General features: G+C 42.1%; 1 protein-coding gene across 1 annotated transcript; it reads right to left on the reverse strand.

Moving 5' to 3' along the window:
* Positions 1-480: 480 nt before the first annotated feature.
* LOC116905766 (dehydrogenase/reductase SDR family member 7-like) lies at positions 481-21,301 on the reverse strand. The gene is made up of 6 exons (XM_032908733.1): positions 21,175-21,301; positions 19,092-19,244; positions 4,609-4,715; positions 3,706-3,945; positions 1,502-1,624; positions 481-696 (listed from the first exon to the last, which is right to left on the reverse strand). The coding sequence occupies exons 1-6, from the start codon at positions 21,299-21,301 to the stop codon at positions 481-483; spliced, it is 966 nt and encodes a 321-aa protein (XP_032764624.1).
* Between the last annotated feature and the right edge of the window lie 1,205 nt (positions 21,302-22,506).

The raw sequence follows: 22,506 nt of genomic DNA on the forward strand, positions 1-22,506 counted from the left end.
GGAATCTGCTCAGGGCAGGGCTCTACCTTTGCCCAGTCTGGCAGTCCAATCCCGGTCCCCAATAGTCTTAGATTAATGGGTTGTTCTGAAGGTGGAGCACTCAAGGGTATAGGGATTCCTGTCCCCAGGAGAAGTAGAAAGGTGGATAAGTTTCTCTTCAAGAAAGTGAGTCCTGAGCTAAGATGGAAGGCCAGGTAGGACATGATGGGAAGGAGCAGAGAAGAAAGTTTTCTGAAATGTACTCTCTCAGTCATTAAGTATAGAAGATAACGTTGCTTGCAATGTAAAACTTCTAGAACACCTAGACCAGTGGCGATTGAAGGTAAGTTGTCAGTTACGTGTGATGTTAGAATAATGCCTATGTATTTTTTGGTATTTATATTGTGAGCTGGGTCTTGAAGTTAGCAAAAAGTATCCTAAAGCATTTGAAGACTTGATATTTGCATGAAATATGCACATAAACTACTGGAAACAAGTGAGTCACCTATACCATGTTATTCCTAAAACTTTCGATATATATTTTCCATAGCGTCCTTGAAGTATCCAGAATGGCATATACTGACACACATATGCCTGAAGCAAGGTAGGCTGATTAGCTATCCAAATGTTCTCCAGATCATTGGCCAGGGAGACAAGGATTAGCTGGACACAACGGCTTGTTTCCATCTTGAATAGCGGAATCTTAGGCAGTTTGGTCTAAAAAGGTTTGAAAGGAAAAGGATGATGAAGATTTATCAAGCTTTTTTCTTTTCTACAGAAATGATATATTAAGAAGGAACCAGTGGAACACATGCAGTGTGGAGCTTTGCACTCATTACAAGTTTCTATAGGTGCTGATGCATGTCATAAATTTCCATGATGTCTCACCAAGCCTCATCAGAATCATACACAGACTAGTGGAGACTGTACTGGCTAGCAAAAAGATCAAAGGTCTTCATGTTCTTTGCCACAGCACCTAATAACTGTTAGCATTTGAAAAGCCATATGAGGGGCTGGAGAGATGGCTCAGTGGTTAGGAGCACTGACTGCCCTTCCAGAGGACCTGAGTTCAATTCCCAGCAACCACATGGTGGCTCACAACCATCTGTAATGGGATCTGATGCCCTCTTCTGGTGTGTCTGACAACCATATAAATAAAAATAAATTAAAAAAAAAAAAGAAAAGAAAAGCCATACGAAAATCTCACAAAATGAAACCACACCCATCCATGGTGATGAGGTAAAAGAAGATAAAAACAGACTTTATTACCAGCTATAGAGTTCGTGTACAACAGTGGACAGGGTGGACAACTTGGCACTGATACTGTAGTGATTTTAGTAGCCTGATAAAAACTGGATACCGAGCATTGCCAGCTAATGGTCAGCTAATGGTAACAAGTCTAGCAAGAGTGGTTATGTGGCTAATTCATACACACTTCTAACAGAAACACTCATCTGTATGATTCAAAACTATGGGATTAATAGTAAACCATTCCAACTATTTTCCAGTTAAAAATGTTTACCTTCGTGAAGTCTCCAGTAAAAACATTCTGGAAAATATTCGAATGCACAGGTCCTGGGCAAATCGTAGACAATGTTATACCTGGATAGTCAAAAAGTTCAGTTCGAAGTGCATCAAAAAACCCCTAATAGGCAATAAAAGAAGAAAGAGAAATTAGAGGTCTCATTTCATCCCAGTTCCTCCTGATTAGAGGAACTGTATTCTAAAATGCTTGAGTGAAGGACGGTGCATGTGCACACATGAAGGACATCGACCTTATGTACATGGACCATAACATAAACACAGAGGCAACCCAAGCAGGGTCTCTCAACTGTAGCCAGATTCCAGGGGCTCAATGGACACTAGCAGTAGCTTCTGCCATTAATGCTTCCGTGCGAGGCAAGCAGCAAGCAAGAACCTCTTATCTCTGAAGAGCCCTGTATACCTCTCCTTGTCTAGACCTCACTATCCCATTGTACAAAATGCATGTTTACAGAGGATCCCTGGTAGCAGTGGAGATGCATCTTCATTCCCTAGATAGATAAAAAGAGAAATTTTTTTTAAAAAAATGGGGAAAAGGCAAAAGGCAAAAGAAAAAACAAACAAACAAACCAGGAATGGAAACTGATGAGAATTGGTTCTAATGTTTGGTCTTAATTTGACTCCCAAAAGCCTCATTTCCAGATGCTTAGGGTCTCTGCCCCTAACTGACTTTACTCAGAGGCAGATGGATAAGATTTAAGAGCTGCAGGAAAGAAACCATCAGCAACGTAGGTGGAAAGGAAAAGCAGCCCTATAGCGGCACTGCCTAGAAGGTAACAGGGCTTCAAAGATAAACTTCAGATTTAGAATGTTAGGTAAGCCAGGAATACCAAGGGGAGTGTGTGCTAGCTGTGGGGAGGTTTAGAAGTGCCCAACCATTGAGCTAATCAAGGCATATTAAAATTACTGTGTGTCTGTCTGTCTGTCGGTCTGTCTCTCTGTGATTAGTGAATCCAGAGCTCTTGGGTGGGTGCAGCACATGTGTGACCCACCAGGATCCGAAATGGATTAACAATTCACCACTACACACAACTTTACAAAAACTACCATAGATATTCATTTTTCAACTTATATTGCCATTTTTTTCTGGTGAATTAGGTTATATGAAGTAAATTTAGGTTGATGACTAGCACATAGCTAGTAATGAATACAATGGGATTGCCTTCTGTTGGACTTGTAAAAGAAGCTAGACTGGGAATGAACCCACTATTATTATTTTGCTATATGGACATAGTATCAAGTTGCCTTCTGAATTTGTATCTCTAGAGCTGGAGAGCAAGTTCAGTGGTTAAGAAAGTTCTGGAAGTGGTTCACTCTTCCAGAAGATCCTGGTGGGATTCCCAGAATCCACAAGGGGACTTACAACCACCTATAATTTCATTCCCAAAGGATCTAACATCCTCTTTTGTCCTATGTAAGGACCAAGCACACACCTGGTGTGTAGACATGCAATCAAGTAAAACACACCCATAATATTTGTACATATGTGTGTGTATGTGTATATATGCATGCACAAACACACACACACACACCAGGCTAGCCTTGAACAATATCTGCCTCCCAATTGCTGGAATTAAAAACATGTGCCTTGTTAATAAAGATGAAAAAAAAAACAAAAACAAAAACAAACAAACAAAAAAAAAACATGTGCCACCACATCCCACTGTTAGTGTCACCATTAAGCCAACCTAAGAATTCATGTTATTCTGATGTTCATTAGTCATAAGATAAAACCGAGCAGGCTTTTCTCCTAGCCTTTGCCTTAATTTGCTTTTTTCCATTAAGCCAGAACGAACAGAGTCCATGTTTCCTCAGGAGCCCAGAACCAATCATCAAGTACTCTAAAATATAGAATGAGAGCAGAGAAGAAAGGGTAAACTTGAAATTTGTCTTGAAAATCTAGCAATGGGCTAAGGCAAAAGACAATATATACTTGCTAGAGCAAAAATAAATCTGTCTCCTCAGGATTCATCTCATGCAGGTGCAAAATACAAAAAGAAATCTATTGAATAAGTAATAAGCATGCACGGCTCTAATATTTTTAGTCACTGGTGCTGTACTCAAAGTTCTTGTCTTTCTGTAGCCCCACATTATCCCTTAGTCCCCTCTACCTCATTCACTGATGGACACATCCCCCATGCACACTGCAGTCAATGCTAAAAAATTGAGTTGAAGCAGCCTTACCCGAAGAGCAAATTTGCTGGCAATGTACCCACTGCAAAAGGGGAAGGGTATAATTCCCCCAAGGCTGTTCACGACCACAATCTTTCCTTGCTTTCTCTCCATCATATGAGGTAGAACACACTTGGTCAATGACACTGTCCCTAAGTAGTTCACCTCTATTAGCACCTTGAAGATATCCATGTTGGTATTTTCAACAAGGGAAGCATGGGCTACTCCACCGTTGTTGATCAGAATGTCAATCTAATGAAATAAAATCCGACAGAAGATTACTTAGAGATGATTTATGAATGGAATTCTTAGTGGTAAGTGGTTATGTTGTTAAATGAATGAATCAGTACAGCAATGTTACATTTCTAAAATCAACATAAGAGGATAAAATCAATTCAGTTATAGCGATATATGCCTTGAATCCTAGCACTTGGGAGGAAGAGGCAAGCAGATCTTTGAGTTCAAGGCCAGTAAGGTCTACACGATGTGTTCCAGGACAATCAGAGCTAGATAGTGAAGTCCTATCTTGAAACAATACAAAACACAAGCAAACAAAAGAAGGAGATGAAAAATCAGTAGAATTCTCCTATTTAGTTTGAGTAATATTTCACAAAATACACCAAAATGCATAAACTTCAAAGCTGTGGTGAAATTTTGGCCATTTTACCTACAATAGGAATTAGGAATTTAAAAGGTTTTTAAAAAAAAATACAAAAAAAAAAAAAAAACCTAGTGGCCTAAAGTCCAAGACCCAGAGATCAAGAGCTTGATGGATGCGATGATCCTGACCCATTAATGGCATCCCATGTGAATCGCTTTGAATGAGTCACCACAGGTAAGACTCTCTTTGGCAATTTTAACCAAACTGGAGAAAGTGATACAATGCAAATCCTATCAACAAAAATGGTTACTTACTCTCCCAAACTCCTGGAGAACAGTTTTGGTAGCAATGTCATGGGAACTGGTGTCAGCCAGGTCAAGGGGCAAAACCAGGATGTCTTTTTCTTTTAGGTAGCCATTCTCTGAGTTAAGACACATCAGCACATTAGTGAGAAAGCCATTCTACAAGACAATCAAACTATTTCCTGCTCTAATAAAGACTATTCCTGTACCTTTCAAAGTCATGGAGAGACATAGTGGGACTGGTAAAAAGAACTCTGGCAAAATCGAAATTATTCTACAACAAAACAAAACAAACCACAAACACAAAAGATACTCAAAAACAAAGAAAAAAACAAAAAACAAAACAAACCTACAAAAAACCCACAGCCCATTTAGAAGCAGGGTTACGTTTCTTTTGCAGTATGCTCACAAATTATCACTACTATCCTTTGTTTTTAATTTGGTCTGGCAACTGAACCCAGGATTTCATACCAGCTAAGAAGTGCTTTACTACAATGCTAAATCCCCATCTCCACCCAGCCCTTAGCTGTTCTTCCACACAGTTCCAGAATCAGTGAGTTTCATTTAGATCACGTAGAGTTCAGAGCCCCACTGCCAGACTATATGTAAAGCAGACACTAGGAGGCAAATTTTGTTATTATTTTGCAGAAATAGAGATTGGACTTTTGGTCTCACCTGTGCTAGGCATGTCCTCTACCATAGCTACCTCCGAGCCTTCAATGAAGTGATTTGTAAACCCTAGAGACTAGATTGCCTAAACAGACACCAATCAGTGCTGTTTCCTTCCCCCAAACCCCACCCCAGGCAGGAGATGCCTCCCACAAATATAGTCACTCCAAGGTGTGCTGATTATCTGGTGAGTCTATGTGGCATGAGACCAGCCCCATTCTCACATATTGCAAAGCTGTAAGTGGCCATCAGGTGCTCCTGGTACAAAAAGAAGAAAAGCTCCCAGAGAAAGAAAGCTGCTAGATAATTGCAACATGACTTGTCTGTGGTCAACAACAGACCCTGGATAAGAAGGATAAGAAACCCAAACTTCAGGACTCTGTCCCTCCCTGTACCTAGCAGACTAATCTTTAGATGCCAAGAAAAGAGATACCACCACTCTAACTCCCTTCCTTCCACAGGTGATTCTTTTTCTTTTCACTGTATTTTTAGCATTTTTATACTTTCTTTTCTCAAAAATAAGCATTTACAACATTCTTTGGATTCCCCTTCTTATATTTACCTAATCTGCTGCTCATGGGCAGTTCTCTATTGCACTAACCTATACAATATTAGCAACAGAGAAAGGAAAGTCAGCAGCATGCTGCAGAATTCAGCAAGGAGACTGAGATGAAATGCTGACAAAGCCAAACGGAAATGAATGTCAGTTAACAGCATTCTCAATAGACCAGCTCAAATGGAAGAAAAAGCCTGAGGCCTGAAAGCAAAGATGGGAGGAGTGGGGAAGAGAAACCTGGATATTCAGTCACACTGTGAACACTGGAAAAACAGGTGGCCACAGTTCAGGCCTAGCACACACCTTTAATCCAAGCCCTTACTGTTGACTGAAAACAGGATTAAATAAGGTCAACTGAAGGATGCTAGAGGCTTTCCCCCAGCCTTACACCCACCAGCCTCAAGGCAAGTCTAGACCAGGTTCTAGCTTCCCGTTCTAATCTAGGCTATGCCAAGAACCATTCTCCACTCACAGGAACATTCTTGAGTAGAAAATTCTCAGAACTTACTGACTGATGCTTGTTAGCCAGTGAAATTTAAAGGTCAATATGATTAATTTGAACTGTAATTTGCTGAGGTAGCCTGTGCTCCTAAATAGTATAAAAACTGCTTGTAACAGTCATCCTGGATCACCTTCTAGTCATCTGCCTTGAGAAAGGTCTTCCCTGAGGCACCAGAACATAAAACCTCTGGCTTTGACATTGATCTGCATCTCAGTATCTCACTCAGGGGCAGCTCAGAGTACCACTAACTGAGGGTCAGGGATCTTACAAGGGCAGCGGTGGGGAAAAGTCAGATGCTAGTTTCCTCTGTCTCTCTGAGCTAGCAGGTGTTCACCCCAACATCTGGTTCCTGAGTCTTTGGTAAAATAAAACAATCGAGATTTTGATAAAAAAACAATGTGGGGGGGGGGGTAAAGTACCACCAAAACTTATAAGAAAGAAATAGAAAGAAAGAAAGAAAGAAAGAAAGAAAGAAAGAAAGAAAGAAAAGAAGTAAGAAAGACAAACAGAAAGAAAGAAAGAAAGAAAGAAAGAAAGAAAGAAAAAAAAAAGAAAAAAAAAAAGAAAAAAAAAAAAAAAGAAAGAAAGAAAGAAAGAAAGAAAAAAGAAAGAAAAAAGAAAGAAAGAAAGAAAGAAGAAAGAAAGAAAGAAAGAAAGAAAAAAGAAAGAAAGAAAGAAAAGAAAGAAAGAAAAAGAGAAAGAAAGAAATCTGAAGAAAGCATTACCACAACAATCAAAATATGATCAAGAGATCAAACCTAAGAATTTTTAGGGGATGACTTGTGCTGTGGTGGCCCATGTCTTTAATCCCAGCACTTGGGAGGCAGAGGCAGGTGAATTTCTGAGTTCAAGGCCAGACTAGTCTATACATGGAGATCCAGGACAATCGAGGCTACACAGAAAAACGCTGTCTTGAAACACTGAAGGGCGGGGTATGGGGGGTATACTATAAATCAGTTAGAAACTGAAAAGGCCAGTAATGGACAGTAGATAGAAACTTCTTCCCCTAGACCAAGAACTCCAGACAGTAAATAAGAAGAGGTGCAGTCCTTAAGAGGATTCCTACCTAAAGGCATTGAGACATAATCTTTTTTTTTTGTATTTCTGACCACCAGAGGAACAACTGAATTGGATTATTCTGGAATTTTTAAAATAAAATAAGAAACACACACACACACACAAAAAAGCCAGCAAGTACACCGACTGTGAGAGGAATGGGTTCTTTGCCTTTGAGGGCAAAGACAAGAAAGAACATGACTAAAAACCCAGCAAGCTTGTACCTGTGACCACACAGAGAAATGGGAGCCAGGAGTCCTTACAGCTCAGAATTGCTGACAGGCTTATTAATCAGGCCTTACAGATCTCTGTGGTGGAGGACCAATGGCCATTTCAAAAAGGCAAAGAACTAAAACACAAGTGGCATCATGAAGAGAGCCTGTGACTGCTGAGATGGGGCAAAGACTCTTGTATCTTTTATATTCCTGGGTGAATGTAGTCAGCAAAGAAAAAGATAACAGAAGAATAGCAGACAGAGATTACACATGCCAGAGCAGAGTCGTGTGTGTGTGTGTGTGTGTGTGTGTGTGTGTGTACACAAACAGAGAGACAGAGATTTAAGACTATATAAATGTTAAACAGCTCCTGAAGCATCTATTAAGTGAATGTGACAAGATTAGAACTGTGTGAATGTAGAAAGTATTGCCTTCAGTTCATTTTTAAACCTTATTTCATTCCTTTCATTTTATATCTCTGAACACTGAAAGATCCTCGAAGAGAGACCCTTATTCAAGTCTTTGGAAATCACGGACCCCATACACAGAGAGACCATTTTGGATGTAATAAGCAAAGGCGAGGTTTATTACAGAGATCTATTACAGAGATCTCCGGGCTGACACGTATCCTGTGCAGGAGACAGAGGTGTCTACCCCGAAACTCAAAAGTCAGGGGTTTATATAGGGAAGGCTAGGGGGTTTGGTGCAGTTTCACACAATTGGCTGTTTCAAACAGTGGCGGCTAATTTTTGGCGTGGCTGTAAGTGATTGTCTCATTTAAACATAGCAGTGAGATCACAACACAGCAGAAGAGTACGTGCTGACTGGGGCATTCAGGTTTTTAGAAGCCAGGGGCTTATCAGGGTTTGAAGGACATCTGGTTAAAGTGTGACTCTGAGTAAGCTGGGGGAGATGCCCTCCTGCCAAATGGTTTATGAGTCAGTCCTGATAGCTTGGGCTGGTTCCTGCATTCCTTTTCTTTATCCTTATGGTCTGTTAGTCTTAGTGGCAGGGCGGGCCCCATCATGCCTGGACTTGCCAGGACTTGTTTTTTACAGTGTTTAGCCCTGAGGCTGTGAATTTTGAAACTTATTCTTTTAATTTTATATTTTTAAACCTTAAATCTGTATAATTTTCCTTTCAAACACAACACAAGCATTCACATGTATGCATGCATACACACAACACACACACACACACACACACACACACAAATGTGCACACACGTGCATGCACACCACCCATAACTTTAATATCTGACATAAAGCAAAATGAATTCATTCCTAACTACATTTCCTTAGTTGTGCCCATAAGGCCCTCTTCTAAAGCAAAGACCTGAGCCATTTCATCATTAAAGTCCACCAGCACCAGCTTACTCGCCCCTCAATATGAAAAGTTGGTATAAAAACAATAATGGAAGGCTGGCTAGAAAGAAGAAAAAGCTAAGCAAGCAGGTCTGCTTAAAAGGTGACTGAAGGGAGAGACAGGAGGGAGAGAGAGAAGCCATGGCAGGACAATGGAGATTGACATAAAGATCTTGCTCAGTGTATTTACAGGTTGTTATCAATGTTCTTAAGGGATGGATGATACCAGCTTTGTATGTTTAAGTGGGCAATTAATATCTTATCAATTGGGTCTAAGATTACTGTGTTGTGTGTTCTTTTATGTGAGGGTTTGAGTGTAAGAAGTGTGCAGCGGCCGAGGCAGAGTTGGAATGAGAGATATCTAGCAGATATCTTGAGACACAGCAGAGCAGACCCAGAGAAGTAAAAGACAACAATATATTTTTTTTTTTTATTTTTACAACAACAGATGGCGAACTAATGTGATGGGTAAGAATTCACAGGTAATCCTAATAGTTGAGAGAAAGTTTTTATTTTCTAAGTAAGAGGAAGCCAGCACCACATTAGTCAAGTGATATCTTAAGGGTGGGAATTCAAACAAAGAAACAGGGAAGTAGCCTGGGCTTGCAGACTGTAGGTCCCCTGCTGTATGATAAGTAATGGCAGCTCAGAGAGTTAGAGATTAAAAGCTGCTTTTTAAAGAAAGTTGTTTAGAAAGTCTTTCAGGATACTCATATTCTTTTTAACATGGGCTCCATGGGAATTTTGGGTTGAAATCCTAGTTACACAAGCTACTTCTTAATTACAGGTAATATTAAAAGGTGATTAAGTTTGTTTTTAGAAAGAAGAGAGTAAAGAGATCACCTGAATCATGTGGGAATTTTCATCTATGGTTTGGAACTTAGATAGGGAAAAGTTGGTCACTAACTCCAAGTAAAGAGTTGTGATAAATGTCTGTAACACCAGGGAATGTGAATGCAGACATATATTATAGAAGTTATTAAGGTATAAGGAAAATCTGTGGCTCCAGGTAGAGAGCATAACAGATGAATATATTTAGGGCTAAAGTCCTGGTTTGATATGTTACTTATTGATATTGGAATTGATAGAAGGTATTTGGTTTGTTTTATGAATTATCCCGCTAAAGGCCATATGGCTCATTGATGCTGGCTAGTGAGGGTTTGTGGTTACTATTGATATTTACCACAACAGGTAGGTCAGATTATCTTAAAAAGAATTTTGGGTTCATTTCCTAATATCAAAGAGTACAAAAGCCTATCAGGGTCATTGTTTACCTTACTTTTTTTTTAAAAAAACCTGTTTAATTTCATAATGGGTGTGACTTTGAGTTTTATGATTATATTATTACTCTGGGAGACAGTACAAGATACAAGCTTTTCTGGTTACAGAATAAGGAACAGAGTATTTTGGGAGAAAATGTTGTCTGTGTTTGTAAAAAGTGTGATTAGGCTCTGGAAACCTCACAGAGTCATACTAAACAGATTTGATAGTGGTAGACTGACTGAAAAATTGATTCCGGAGAATCAGACAAGATATCTTGATTCTAATCTTTTGTCTTGAGAGTTGTATTTTGCAGAATGTGCTTACTTGGATTCCTGATCTCAAGAACTTTCACCTGGGTCCAATCAGGACACAAAGGATACAGCATTTGCTTCATTCTTCCTATCCCGTTACCCCCAAGTAAATCTCAACCTCCATGTACAGATTGAAGAAGTTATGGAGGAGTCATTGTCCCAATTCCCTGGACTTTTGGGGGGCTGGAAGTGCTTATTCTAAAGTTGTTTTTATGAGGAACTTAAAATTGGTTGTAATTTAACACAGAGGAATTAGCTAGATTGAGTTGTACAGTCATAATCTCATTTGGTAACTAAGTTAAATCATATCTTTGTTTTAATATAGAATTTATTTGGTAAAAGAGTTTAAAAGTACTTCTACTGATAGTGAAAGAATAAAGATTTTAAACTATCCACTACTGACCCTGCTGTGAGGACAAGTGCACCTCACAGCAAAGAATAACATAACATGTTTTGGGGATGTAGCCTGGCTATAGCCACTACAAACCATCTGGCCTCGATAAGGCCTGACTCAACAGTCTGGAGAAAAACAAGAACTAGGGTCAGCTTGCCCCAGAAGCAGGGTGGCCTAGAATTGAACTGAGCCCAAGGTACAAACCAATGAAATTGCATTGTGTGACTGTTGCCAACTACCTATGTAATTTTCCCTATAAATACCTTCCCCAAATTGGACTCGGGGTCAACTCCTATGTCTCCTGTGTGAGACACACGTCATCCCCAGAGCTCTGGTTCCTAAATACATCTCTTGTTCATTACATCAAGACCAGTTTCTCGTGAGTTCTTGTGGGTTGTATCATCTCGAGATTTAAGTGAGGTCTTCCCCACCCTAGTGGTCTTTCATTTAGGGGTTCGTCCAGGATCTCGAGACCAACCATGACACTGAAGACCTTCTTAGAGGTAAGGCAGATCCCCAATGGTGTCTGAGTGTGTGGCCGCTGTCTTTGTCTGTCTCTGTTCTGGTTCTGGTTAGTATCTGAAAAGTGCTTTCGGTTTCCCAGCCGCTTTCTGGAGCTCTAAAGCTCAGAAGCTGTGGTGGACAGACATGTCCAGAGGACCACAAGCTGTAGCCCTTGGGGATGCTTCAGGGCATCAGGAGAGCCAGGGATGCCTGGTGGTCTCCTATTAGGTAAAAGAGGATAATGTGTTCCTCTTGGAAGAGAAAGTTCAAAGACCTCTTCTGTCTGAAACTGCTTTTGGCTGGTGCCTGCGGACTAGGCATGGCAGTTGTTGTCTGGATATTGTGGTCTCTTTTTGTTGTCTGTTGTTTATCTGTTTAGTGTTTTTTTGTGACGATGGGACAGACAATAACGACTCCCTTAACCCTGACACTAGATCATAAGACTGAAGTTAGGGACAGAGCACATAATATGTCAGTTGAAGTTAAGAAGGGAAAGTGTCAGATTTTCTGCATGACTGAGTGGCTGACTTTCAGTGTTGACTGGCCCCCCACCCACCGAGGGCTCTTCAATGGGACTATGATTCTTGATGTTAAAGCTGTTGTTTTTAAGGAAAAACTGGGAGGGCATCCTGACCAGAAACCTTACATCTAGGTCTGGCAAAACCTGGTTCAAAATCCTCAGTACCCTCTGCTCCTCCTAAGATCTATCCTGAGATTGAGGAGCCTCCTGAATGGCCAGCTCCTCCCTTGTATCCCCCATTTCCTCCCCAGCAGCCTCTAATCTCTGCTACACAGGAAGAAGCAGGGAGTGTGTATCCGGCTACAGGTACCTGAAGCCACAGGGCTCAGAGGCCAACAGAACCTGACTCCACAGTAGACATGCCTTTATGCACTTCTGGTGTATGCAACTTCCTGAATCCTCTGCCACTCTGGAGGCAGACACTTCTAGTCCGGCCCAGGGGACATGAATTTGACCAGCACTCACCCCTGACTCCTCTACTGGCCCAATTCTTGTTTTCCCTTGCGGGCTTATAGACCCCGGGTCCAGGCAAGGGGATACAGCGCTTTCATTGTTGGCCTTTCTCCTCCTCGGATCTTTATAATTGGAAACTTAATCATGGAACCATTTATTTTTTTCATCAAAGAGTTTTACTTGGTCCTCTTGGTGCTTAACTTAGAAGTTAAAAATAATTTACTTAAGAAAAATTGTTTTCGGGGCTGGAGAGATGGCTCAGTGGTTAAGAACACTGACGCTCTTCCAGAGGTCCTGAGTTCAAATCCCAGCAACCACATGGTGGCTCACAACCATCTGTAATGAGACCTGATGCCCTCTTCTGGTGTGTCTGAAGACAGCTACAGTGTACTTATATAATATAATAAATAAATAAATTTAAAAAAAAAAGAAAAGAAAAATTGTTTTCTGCCAGGGAGTTTTATCATTCTCTCTTGAGCCTCCTACCCAAGGAGAGATGCCCCTCCCTTTGCTCCCCTTGTCCAGGCTAGCAACTGTTAACAGTTGTATATGTAGGACTCCAGGTTAGCGAGTGACCCTGTCTGAAGCAGGCATTATCAGAACCTGAAAGCTTTACCTTGGATCCTGAAGAAAAATTCTCCCTGTTGCTTAAACATTCACAGCTTCTAAGGAAGGGACAGTGCAGAGTAGGGAGGTATGGGACTGAGGGTGGCAGGTTCACGGGCAAGCAACTTGCAGGCTGTGTGTGGGCAGAGGCCTGACCAAGTGGGAGAAGTGTTTCAAGGTGAAGGGGCTGGTGCTTTGACAGCAAAAAGAGAGTGCATTAAAAGAACTTTCTTTGAGACAGAACCTACCTCCCTCCCCTTATCCGTTGGACTTATTCCAAGAGAAGAGTCTGTCTCCAACATTGAGTCACCTTCCCTGTTAAGTCATCATTGACATGGAGAGTGCCTTTGATCCTATCCCCTCAACAGCCCGTTCCTGCCTCTGTCATCAAAATGCCCCAGGTTTGGGGGCAGGGACACCCCTAAAATAGTTTCAAAGAGAATCTACAACAAACTGTGAAAAACTTTGTTTTGCCAGTCAAAATTTAGAATTCAGACTTTGCTTCTGGCCAAGGTCAGGATTAATGTTTTCTTTTCCATGGGCCTTTAACCCAGTGAGACAGTTTGGTAAAAGGCTGCTACTGAGGTCCTAAAAGTCCCAGGTGAATTGGTTACAATTCTTATGTCAGCCACTTGGCAACTATCACCCAGGTCCTAACAATCTCTTCGTTCTTTTGTTATTACTTCTTACTAGGAGCCTAGTGTCATTTGGAGGCTGGTTCTCTTGAGAGGCAAAGCCACCAAGCTGACACTGAAGAGAGATACTCCTTGAGGGAAAATCTAAATCCAGAGAGACAGTTGGTAACAGATCAGCTGCCTCTCTGCTCACTTTTCCGTTTCACAGGCACAAAGCTTGTGCTTATTTTTACAACGACCTTTTTGTCCCAAAAAGGCCTCCTGGTTTAGCTGTGTGACTAAATGCTATATGTCCTCTTCAGTGGACCTCTATTCTCTAGATTCTCTTCTTGTTTTCTCACCATCCCACTTGAGATGCTTGTTAGTAACTGTTACAGGTCTTCTTTACCACCGAGAAAAGACAGAATCCTATTAGAGGCCAGAAAAAATGTTCCAGACATGGATGGAAGACCCTCACTCCTAACTGTTGACTTCAAAACCCCTGAAGGTAGTGAATGCTCCAGGTCTACCGCCAGGATCCAAGGGTGGGTCTCCTAGGGGCTGGAAAATGCCCCATCTGTCTGGCTAAGGTAAGAAAAAGTTATGAAGAAAAAGTTACAGAAACTTGAGGGGTTAAGATAAGTTGCTGAGAGAGTTAGTTTAAATTGCAGAGAAAGTAAGGTTGAAGTGTGGTTCAGGGTCTGTGCACATAAGTGACAGAATCTAGTAGCTTTAGAGGAAGATGAAGAAGATAAAACAGAAAGACTGAGGAAGAGAAAGGGGAAAGAAGGTAAAAAGAGCAGGAAGCTAGGGAAGAAAAGAGACAAAAAGAAGAGGAAGTTAGAGAGCTAAAGAGAGATAAAAGACAAGAGAGGAACATATACTGGCCACAATAGTTAGGGAACCTAAGAAGACAGTATGGGACAACAGAAGAGAATTCCTGGCTAAAGATCAGTGTGCCTATTGCAAGGAAAAAGGACACTGGGTCAGGGACTGCCCCAGGAAAAACAAGAGGGGCCTCTCCAGCAACCCCGAAGGCAAGTCTCTGATTCCTAGAGTGCTGGCTATGCACAAAGATAGAAGGGAAGCCCGCCCAGTTCTTTTGTGAATATGGGGGCCCAACACTCTGTGCTCCTATGCCCAAATGGGCTAGTGTCCAGCAAAAGACCTTGAATACACAGGACTACCGGCAACAAACGATACATATGGACTACCCGAAGAATGGTGGACCTTGGCGTGAACGGGGTATCCCACTTGTTCCTTGTGATCCCAGACTGCCCCTATGAGTCTGAACCCTGCAACCCCACTCCCAGACCCCACCTAGAGCCCCTCCCCCTTCATGACTGTCAGCAGATGCTCACTGAAGCACAGGGGTGGCATAAAGATCTGACTGACCAGCCACCAGAGGAGGTAGATCCCAACTGGTTCATAGTTTGGGGAAGCTTCTTAGAGATGGAAAAATATGGGCAGGGGCAGCAGTGGTAGATGGATACAGAGTCATATGGGCTCAGGCCCTACCAGAAGGCACCTCTACTCAGAGGGTAGAGCTCCCTCCCCTCAGCAAAGCCCTTGAGCTGAGAAAGAGACTTAACATCTATGTGGACAGCAGGTATGCCTTTGCTACAGTCCATCAGCAGAGGGGCCTGCTGACATCTGAGGGCAAGAAAAAAGAGATTCTGGCTTAAGGGCCCTCCACGACACAGCCAGGCCGAGGAAGAGACTCTGGTACACCTCAAGGGGAAAGAAGACAGTGCTACAAAAACAGGCAGAGGCTATGATAAAACAAATGCATCAATGGACTCACTTAGGGGTAAGTAAACTCATCCAGATGTTCTCAAAAACTAAATATAATATCACAGGTCTCAATTATCTCGTGGAACAGATAGTGCACTGATGTATACCATGCCAAAAGTTTTTCAGGAAAGTTGACTCTGGCAGGAGGCTCCATGGGGAATGTACTGGATCCTACTGAGAAGTAGACTTCACAGAGATAAAACCAGAAAAATATGGTTACAAATGTCTACTAGTATTTGTAGATACTTTTTAGGAATAGGTAGAAGCTTTCCCCACCAAGCAAGAAACAGCCTCGGTAGTCATCAAGAAGATACTGGAAGAAATCTTCCCCCTGTTTGGAGTGCCCAAGGTAATCGGGTCAGACAATGGCCCTGATTTCGTTGTCAAGGTAAGCCAGCGTGTGGCCAGGTATTTAGAAGTCAATTAAAAATTATATTACATCTACAGAACTCAAAGTTCAAGACAGGTAGAGAGAATAAATAAAATTCTGAAAGAGACCCTGAGCAAATTGACCATGGAGACTGGCACAGACTGGGTAGCACTCCTTCTCTCTTGCTCTCTTCAGAGCCAGAAATGCCCCTTCCAGCTTCAGCCTTACCCACGCCCACAAAGAGACTACAGAGTTCAGGGCAGGTAAAAAAGATAAATAGAACTGTAAAAGAGACCTTGACAAAATTGGCCTTAGAGACCAGCACGGGAGACTGGACTGTCCTCCTTCCTTTTTATCTGTTCTGTGTATGGGATGCCCCTGACCCTTTTGTCCTAACACCTTATTAGATTATGTATGGGAGCCAAAACCCCCCATTGAATCGGGCGGGGGGTGGAGGGCTCTCTCCTGAGGCTCTTCCTAAAACCCTGTTTCTTCATTTACAGGCTTTAGAAACAGTCCGAAGTGGAATTTGGAGCCAAGTGAAGGACACCTACAAGACGGGAAGTCCAGGGAGTCCAGGGTGCCTCACCCATTCCCAGCTGAGGATGAAGTCCTGGTCTGGCGACACCAGGCTGAGAACTTAGAACCTCACTGGAAAGGACCCTATCTAGTACTGTTAACCACTCCCACTGTTCTTAAGGTAAATGGTATTGCTGCATGGGTCCATGTCTCTGTTTTGAAGATAGCACCAGATGTTCTCAGAAATGAATGGAAGTTAGAAAAGACTGCTTTGCTCTTAAGCTTTGACTCTGTTGTAAGCGCTTATAATCCCCATATCCCCCAGAAACTGATTTGGTAAGTTTCCTGCCAGGCCTGGAAGGTAATATGGTCCATCTCCAAGGTGACCCCTCCATACACATGGTGGCCCACTCTCACCCCTGACTTTTGTAAGTTGGTAGCTTGGCTGGACACCTGGGAGATTCCTGACACAGATCCTCAGAGTATGCCTTTAGAAGTTCCAAAGAGATTTTCACCTGATGGCAAGTTCGGATGTGGAAGTCCAGAAGCAAGGTGCCAATTGAGGAGACTGAGGTTTTACGTTTGCCCCCGAGATAGCCGAGACTGGGCTACCATCAGGCATTGTGGGGGCTTAGAAAGTTTATACTGTTCTGCTTGGGGAGGTGAGACTAATTTCCATGCTCCTAGGACCCTTAGTTAATCCCCTGTTACTTTTGACATTTGGACCCTGTATTTTTAATAAGTTAATAGCCTTTATTAGAGAAAGAGTTAGTGCACTGCAAATTTTCATGCTTTGACAACAATATCATGACTCAGAAGCCCTTAGGGAAAAAATTGAAGAAGGCCCTAAGTTCTAAGATTAGAACTAGTCACAAGCAGAAGTGGGGAATGAAAGAATAAAGATTTTAAACTATCCAGTACTGAGCCTGCTGTGAGGACAAGTGCACCTCTCAGCAAAGAATAACATAACATGTTTTGGGGATGTAGCCTGGCTAGAGACACCACAAACCATCTGGCCTCGATAAGGACTGACTCAACAGTCAGGAGAAAAACAAGAACTAGGGTCAGCTTGCCCCAGAAGCAGGGTGGCCTAGAGTTGAACTGAGCCCAAGTTGCAAACCAATGAAATTGCTTTGTGTGATTGTTGCCAACTACCTATGTAATTTTCCCTATAAATACCTTCCCCAAATTGGACTCGGGGTCAACTCCTCTGTCTCCTGTGTGAGATACGTGTCATCCCCAGAGCTCTGGTTCCTCAAATACACCTCTTCTTCATTACATCAAAACCGGTTTCTCGTGAGCTCATGCGGGTTGTGTCGTCTTGAGATTTGAGTGGGGGTCTTCCCCACCCTGGTGGTCTTTCAATATCATTACAAACTTCTGAGTTGAATACACATGTGAGTTAAGGGCCAAATAGCAAACATATTGTTGACATTGTGAGAGTACTTTCAAGATATTTTTAAGATACAAAGACAACAGTACAGATTGTCTTATATAGGTAGATGGTTTTAAAAATGTCAGAAATCCACAAAATTTGAGACATAAAGTTATTTATCTTTGTTGAGACATATCTGCTCCTAACAGTTCCTCTTTGGCAGATTTAACTAAGAATTTGAACATCTCTACCTCCAGATGAGACAATACTTTGTGGCTAGGCAGTCACTAGACAAAACTTCCTGTTTCATCTGCAGACTAATACTGTCCAGAAAAGGACAAATTATGCAGGATAGTTGACTGATAAACTCTGCCAAGAGGGGGTGATCAGCCCTTCAAAATCTGCATTTCAAGAGTCTGTCAGTTGATTTTGGGCCAGAAGGCTGAAGACTTGTGTTCACATTTTGCTAACAGGGACTGTGATAGTCGAGATTTGTCTGTACAACCTCTCAGTTCTAGAAGCTGTGTTAGGCTTCCTTTGTGTATAGATATTTGGTCATTCTCAGTTTTCTAACGGGGTTGAAGACTGATTATAGTCTCATAGCCTATCAAGCTATTTAATTCTGAATATACGTATTTTATTGGATAGTTATCTGATAGTATACAAGCTAGCCAAGATATAATATAGATTTTCAGCCTTTCTTTAGCTGGAATGGATAACTGAATGTGCTGTTTAACTGATATAGTGATGGACTGGGTGTTGAGTATATCGTATATTTTATAAATTGTAGAATGGTAATAATTGTACTCAATTTATATATAAGTGAAAAGGCTTTATAGCTGGACAAAAAGGGGGAAAGGTTGTGGTTTGACCTGGAGTAATCTATTTTGATGCTAATTACACTGCCCCAAGGACAGCTGCCTAGTCAAGTACTCAGGAATCATGTGAGTTCATCAAAACCTCCTCATTGAATTTGTAAAATACAAGTGTGGGGCAGGTACAAGATAGAAGAAGGCCTGTCTTTGGAGGAGAAGGAAGGATGGGTGGGAGAAAGGTTTGAAGGAAGAGGAGACTGGAACGAAAAGGAAGGGAGACTGGAGGGAGAGAGAGAAGAAATGGCAAGACAGTGGAGGCTGACATAACGATCTTGCTCTGTGTATTTACAGGTTGTTATCAATGTTCTTAATGGATGGATGGTACTGGGCTTTGTATGTTTAAGTGGGCAATTATATCTTATCAATTGGATCTAAAAAAAAAAAAAGGTGACAGAAAAGGAGGTCTGGGCAGTACGAACGCTTGAAGCTCAGTGCAAACTGCACAGGACAATCCCACCTTCCCTCACTTGCAAAGCTACACTAAGTCTGGACTCTCACTGCTAGGAAGCAGGGCTGTTGCTAGGAGTTGACTCACCCAGGCATCTTCTCTTCACCCGCTCCAGCTCCTGCCCCCTTCGGGCTGACAGCACCAGACAGACCCTGAGTTTAGATAACTGGAAAGCCAGCTCCTCACCAATGCCGCTTGATGCTCCAGTAATCCACACCACCTTGTCGGCCAGTACCTGTTCTGTGAAGGAAGGAGGAAACTTGGCTGGGAGTGTGATGCTCAGATATCACGGAGAAGCAAAACAGGAGTGGGATGTGGTGGCAAACACTTTGGATCCTAGCAACAAGGAGGCAAAAGCAGGTGTATCTCTGTGAGTTCAAGGCCAGCCTGATCTACACAATGAATTCCAGAATAGCTAGAGGCATGTAGAGAAACTGATTCAAACAAGAAAAGAAGAAAAAAAGACTAAATAATCTTTTAACCATGTCGATAAATATGACAAACCTACCATGTGGAATTTAATATTTCAAATCTCCTAAGACTTCTGAAAAAGGAAAATGTTTTCCACCCATCAAATATTTTGAATATTTCATAATTCTTGGTAAAATCTCCAGCCTTTATTCTAACTTGAATGGTTTCATTCTAAGACTTTATTTATCTATGTGTTTGATAAAGAAAGTTAAAACTTCTAAATAGAAACTAATTGCCTGGATTCAACTTTCTTACTCTTGAAATGGGAGATTCAGATTAAGTAACTGGGTCCCTTCCAGTTTTGTTTCTCTGTGCACTGGCTGTCAAGATTACACAAGTTATGCCCTAAAAATGACACACTAAAAAGTAAGATTTTGGTCTGTAGGGATGAGTTTCACAGGGAGGCAGGGAGACAAAAATAGGTTATCAGTTTTAGCATGCCCTGCCACTACCCCAGACAATTTCACCCACTCAGCATGAATAACGTTGTCTTCTGAGCTATCACTTCTAAGAAAAAGTCACCACAAACTTTGGGTACTTGTATTAAGAGACCAAGAAAATTTGACTGAGATCTTTAGGATCCAAAGTCTACTGTGAGCCTGCCATGCACTTACTGAATGTGACTCCCCTGTTTTTAAAGGAGCACTTGAAAGAGTCAGAATTGGGGTCAGTCTGAGGCCAGTGGGAAAATTCCACCACAAACCTCTGAGCACAGAAAGACCCCTCCCTTCTAGTAGGATTAGAGCTAGTTTAGTTCCTAGAAGATCTACAAGCCAAACTCTTGAACAAAGCCACCTGTAACTCCCCATCTGAGCCCCTCGGAAAGTCCTGGAATGGTCAGTGGACCACAAGGTCACTTCACCCCACTGATAGTACCCTGCCTAGTCACCATAGTTTGAATCTGCCCCAACTGTCTGCAAGGTATATAACTGCCTGTTAGAGTCTGCTCAAGGTTGTCTCCGCTTGAAGTGGATTACCCGGACATGTCAGAATGATCAAAATTCTCTTGCCTTTGCATCGATTACCACCTCCGTGGGTCTCATTTAAGAGGTCCTGGAAGAAATTCAATTCCAACCTCACACACTGACAATGTCTACTTCTAAAGTTGGGCTAAATTAAAGATGAAAGATGTGAAATGCTAGTTCTTCAAAGGAGAAGCAAGACTAAGACCAAAAGGCACTAGGCAGACTACCCACTAGAGCACAAAAATCACGTTACCTCAGAAAGAACACCTGGGGCTTTTGTGATGTTGAGCTTCTAGGCCAATGAGTAGTCAAAAGGTGAATTGTCTAAGATTCTACTTCAAAACCTCGCAGAGTGAAAACGCCCAGATAAACACTTTTGGTGTGAAGAGGCACCTTAGCATGGCACAGAACTCACTGTTCAACACAGGATTTTTGTCTTAGCTCTCTGGGGTTCCAGTGAGGCAAGGTCTTAAAGATGTTCTCTTAGGAGTGCTTTGGCAACCAACTGCTAGAAATGTTTCCCAGCCAAGAGGTGAAAACTTCCTCTTTTTATATCTGGACTGGCTATAAGACTGCCTGTTCCCTTTACCCATTCTCTTCCTCCCTAACCCTTAACCCTAGGAAAGGCTCAGGCTGGATCACTGAGGCTTCAATAACCACTGGCAGTCAAGGAGGACCCGACCAGCAGAGATCAGGACTCCCACTTGCAGCTGAATGTCACAGAAGGTTCTCACCAGGACACCGGCCCATCCACGCAGCCCGCAGCAGTGTCAGGTCACTATCCAACCACCGGAAGCTCAGCAGCCCCAAGACTAGCAGCAGCAGGGCACACAACGCCAGCATCCAGAACTCAAAGCCCATCACAGCTAGGAAAAGACAACTACAGCTCTGGAGTCTGCTGGTGGCAGGGCTAAAATATGCATCCCTGGGCTCTGGCTCCACCCAGGTGCAGGCAAGGGAGGAGTGCCAGGTGCTCTCTGCCAAGTGCTGTCCCTCCTAAGTACTTTGAAATGAGGTATGCTGCCTCCAAGAGAACAAAGACACTGACTGGACTTCAAAAAAAAAAAATGTTGCAATAGGAACAAAAAATAAACACAGCTGGAGAGATGGCTCAGTGGTTAAAAGCACTAACTTCCAGAGGTGCTGAGTTCAAGTCCCAGCATCCACATGATGGCTCACGACGATCTATAATGCAATTGTGGTGTGTCTGAAGACAGCTACAGCATATTTATGTAGAATAAATAAACAAACCAATAAATAAATGAATGAATAAATAAATATTTTTTAAAGTTTTTTGTGCGCTCTTACTCTTGCCTTGCTCTCCAACCTCTGTCCTCTCCCCCCTCTCTCCAACTACTCTACTTCTCTTTTCTTCTATTTCCCCTCCCCTCCGCTCCCCCTAATACCTCTTGACTCACATCCACATGCCCTGAAATAACTCTATTCGAGAGAGAGAGAGAGAGAGAGAGAGAGAGAGAGAGAGAGAGAGAGAGAGAGAGTTGTTTTGCAGGAAATTCTTTTCAAAACTTTAGTTACACTTGGTGGAAGACAAACAACCATATTTTCAAGGCCCAGAGTCACCTTTCCCTCACCTCATTTGGCTGCCTCTGCAGAAAATGGAATTCTGTCAGTGCCGGGTAGATACTCCAATGCTCTCAGTAGGCCCCGCCCCACTGGAGACCTTTATCAAGTAGATGAACCAAACAGTACATAGGTTATTCAGGCAAATGAATGCCTCGCTAGTAGACTTTCTTTTGATTTATATTGTTTGTTTTTCCTCAGGAACTTAAAAGTACAAGCTGTCTTCCAGGAATGATGTGCCCATTGCCCTCAAAAACTTACTGTAACTCTGGTTATTTAACACTTGTACAAGGTCACCTCATGGGGTTATTCAACTTTCTGGAAAGCAACATTAACTGAACTCAGTGGGTTTTAAAAACCAACTAAACCAAACCCAGAATGTGGCAGGGAGAAAAATAACCCCCATATCGGAGACTACAGTTGTTGATGGAAGGAGTTGGGTATATATCAATACAAGATCTTTTTCATGACTCTTTCAAAGCCAA

This window comes from Rattus rattus, chromosome 7 (genome assembly GCF_011064425.1).
Source record: "Rattus rattus isolate New Zealand chromosome 7, Rrattus_CSIRO_v1, whole genome shotgun sequence".
NCBI lineage: Eukaryota > Metazoa > Chordata > Mammalia > Rodentia > Muridae > Rattus > Rattus rattus.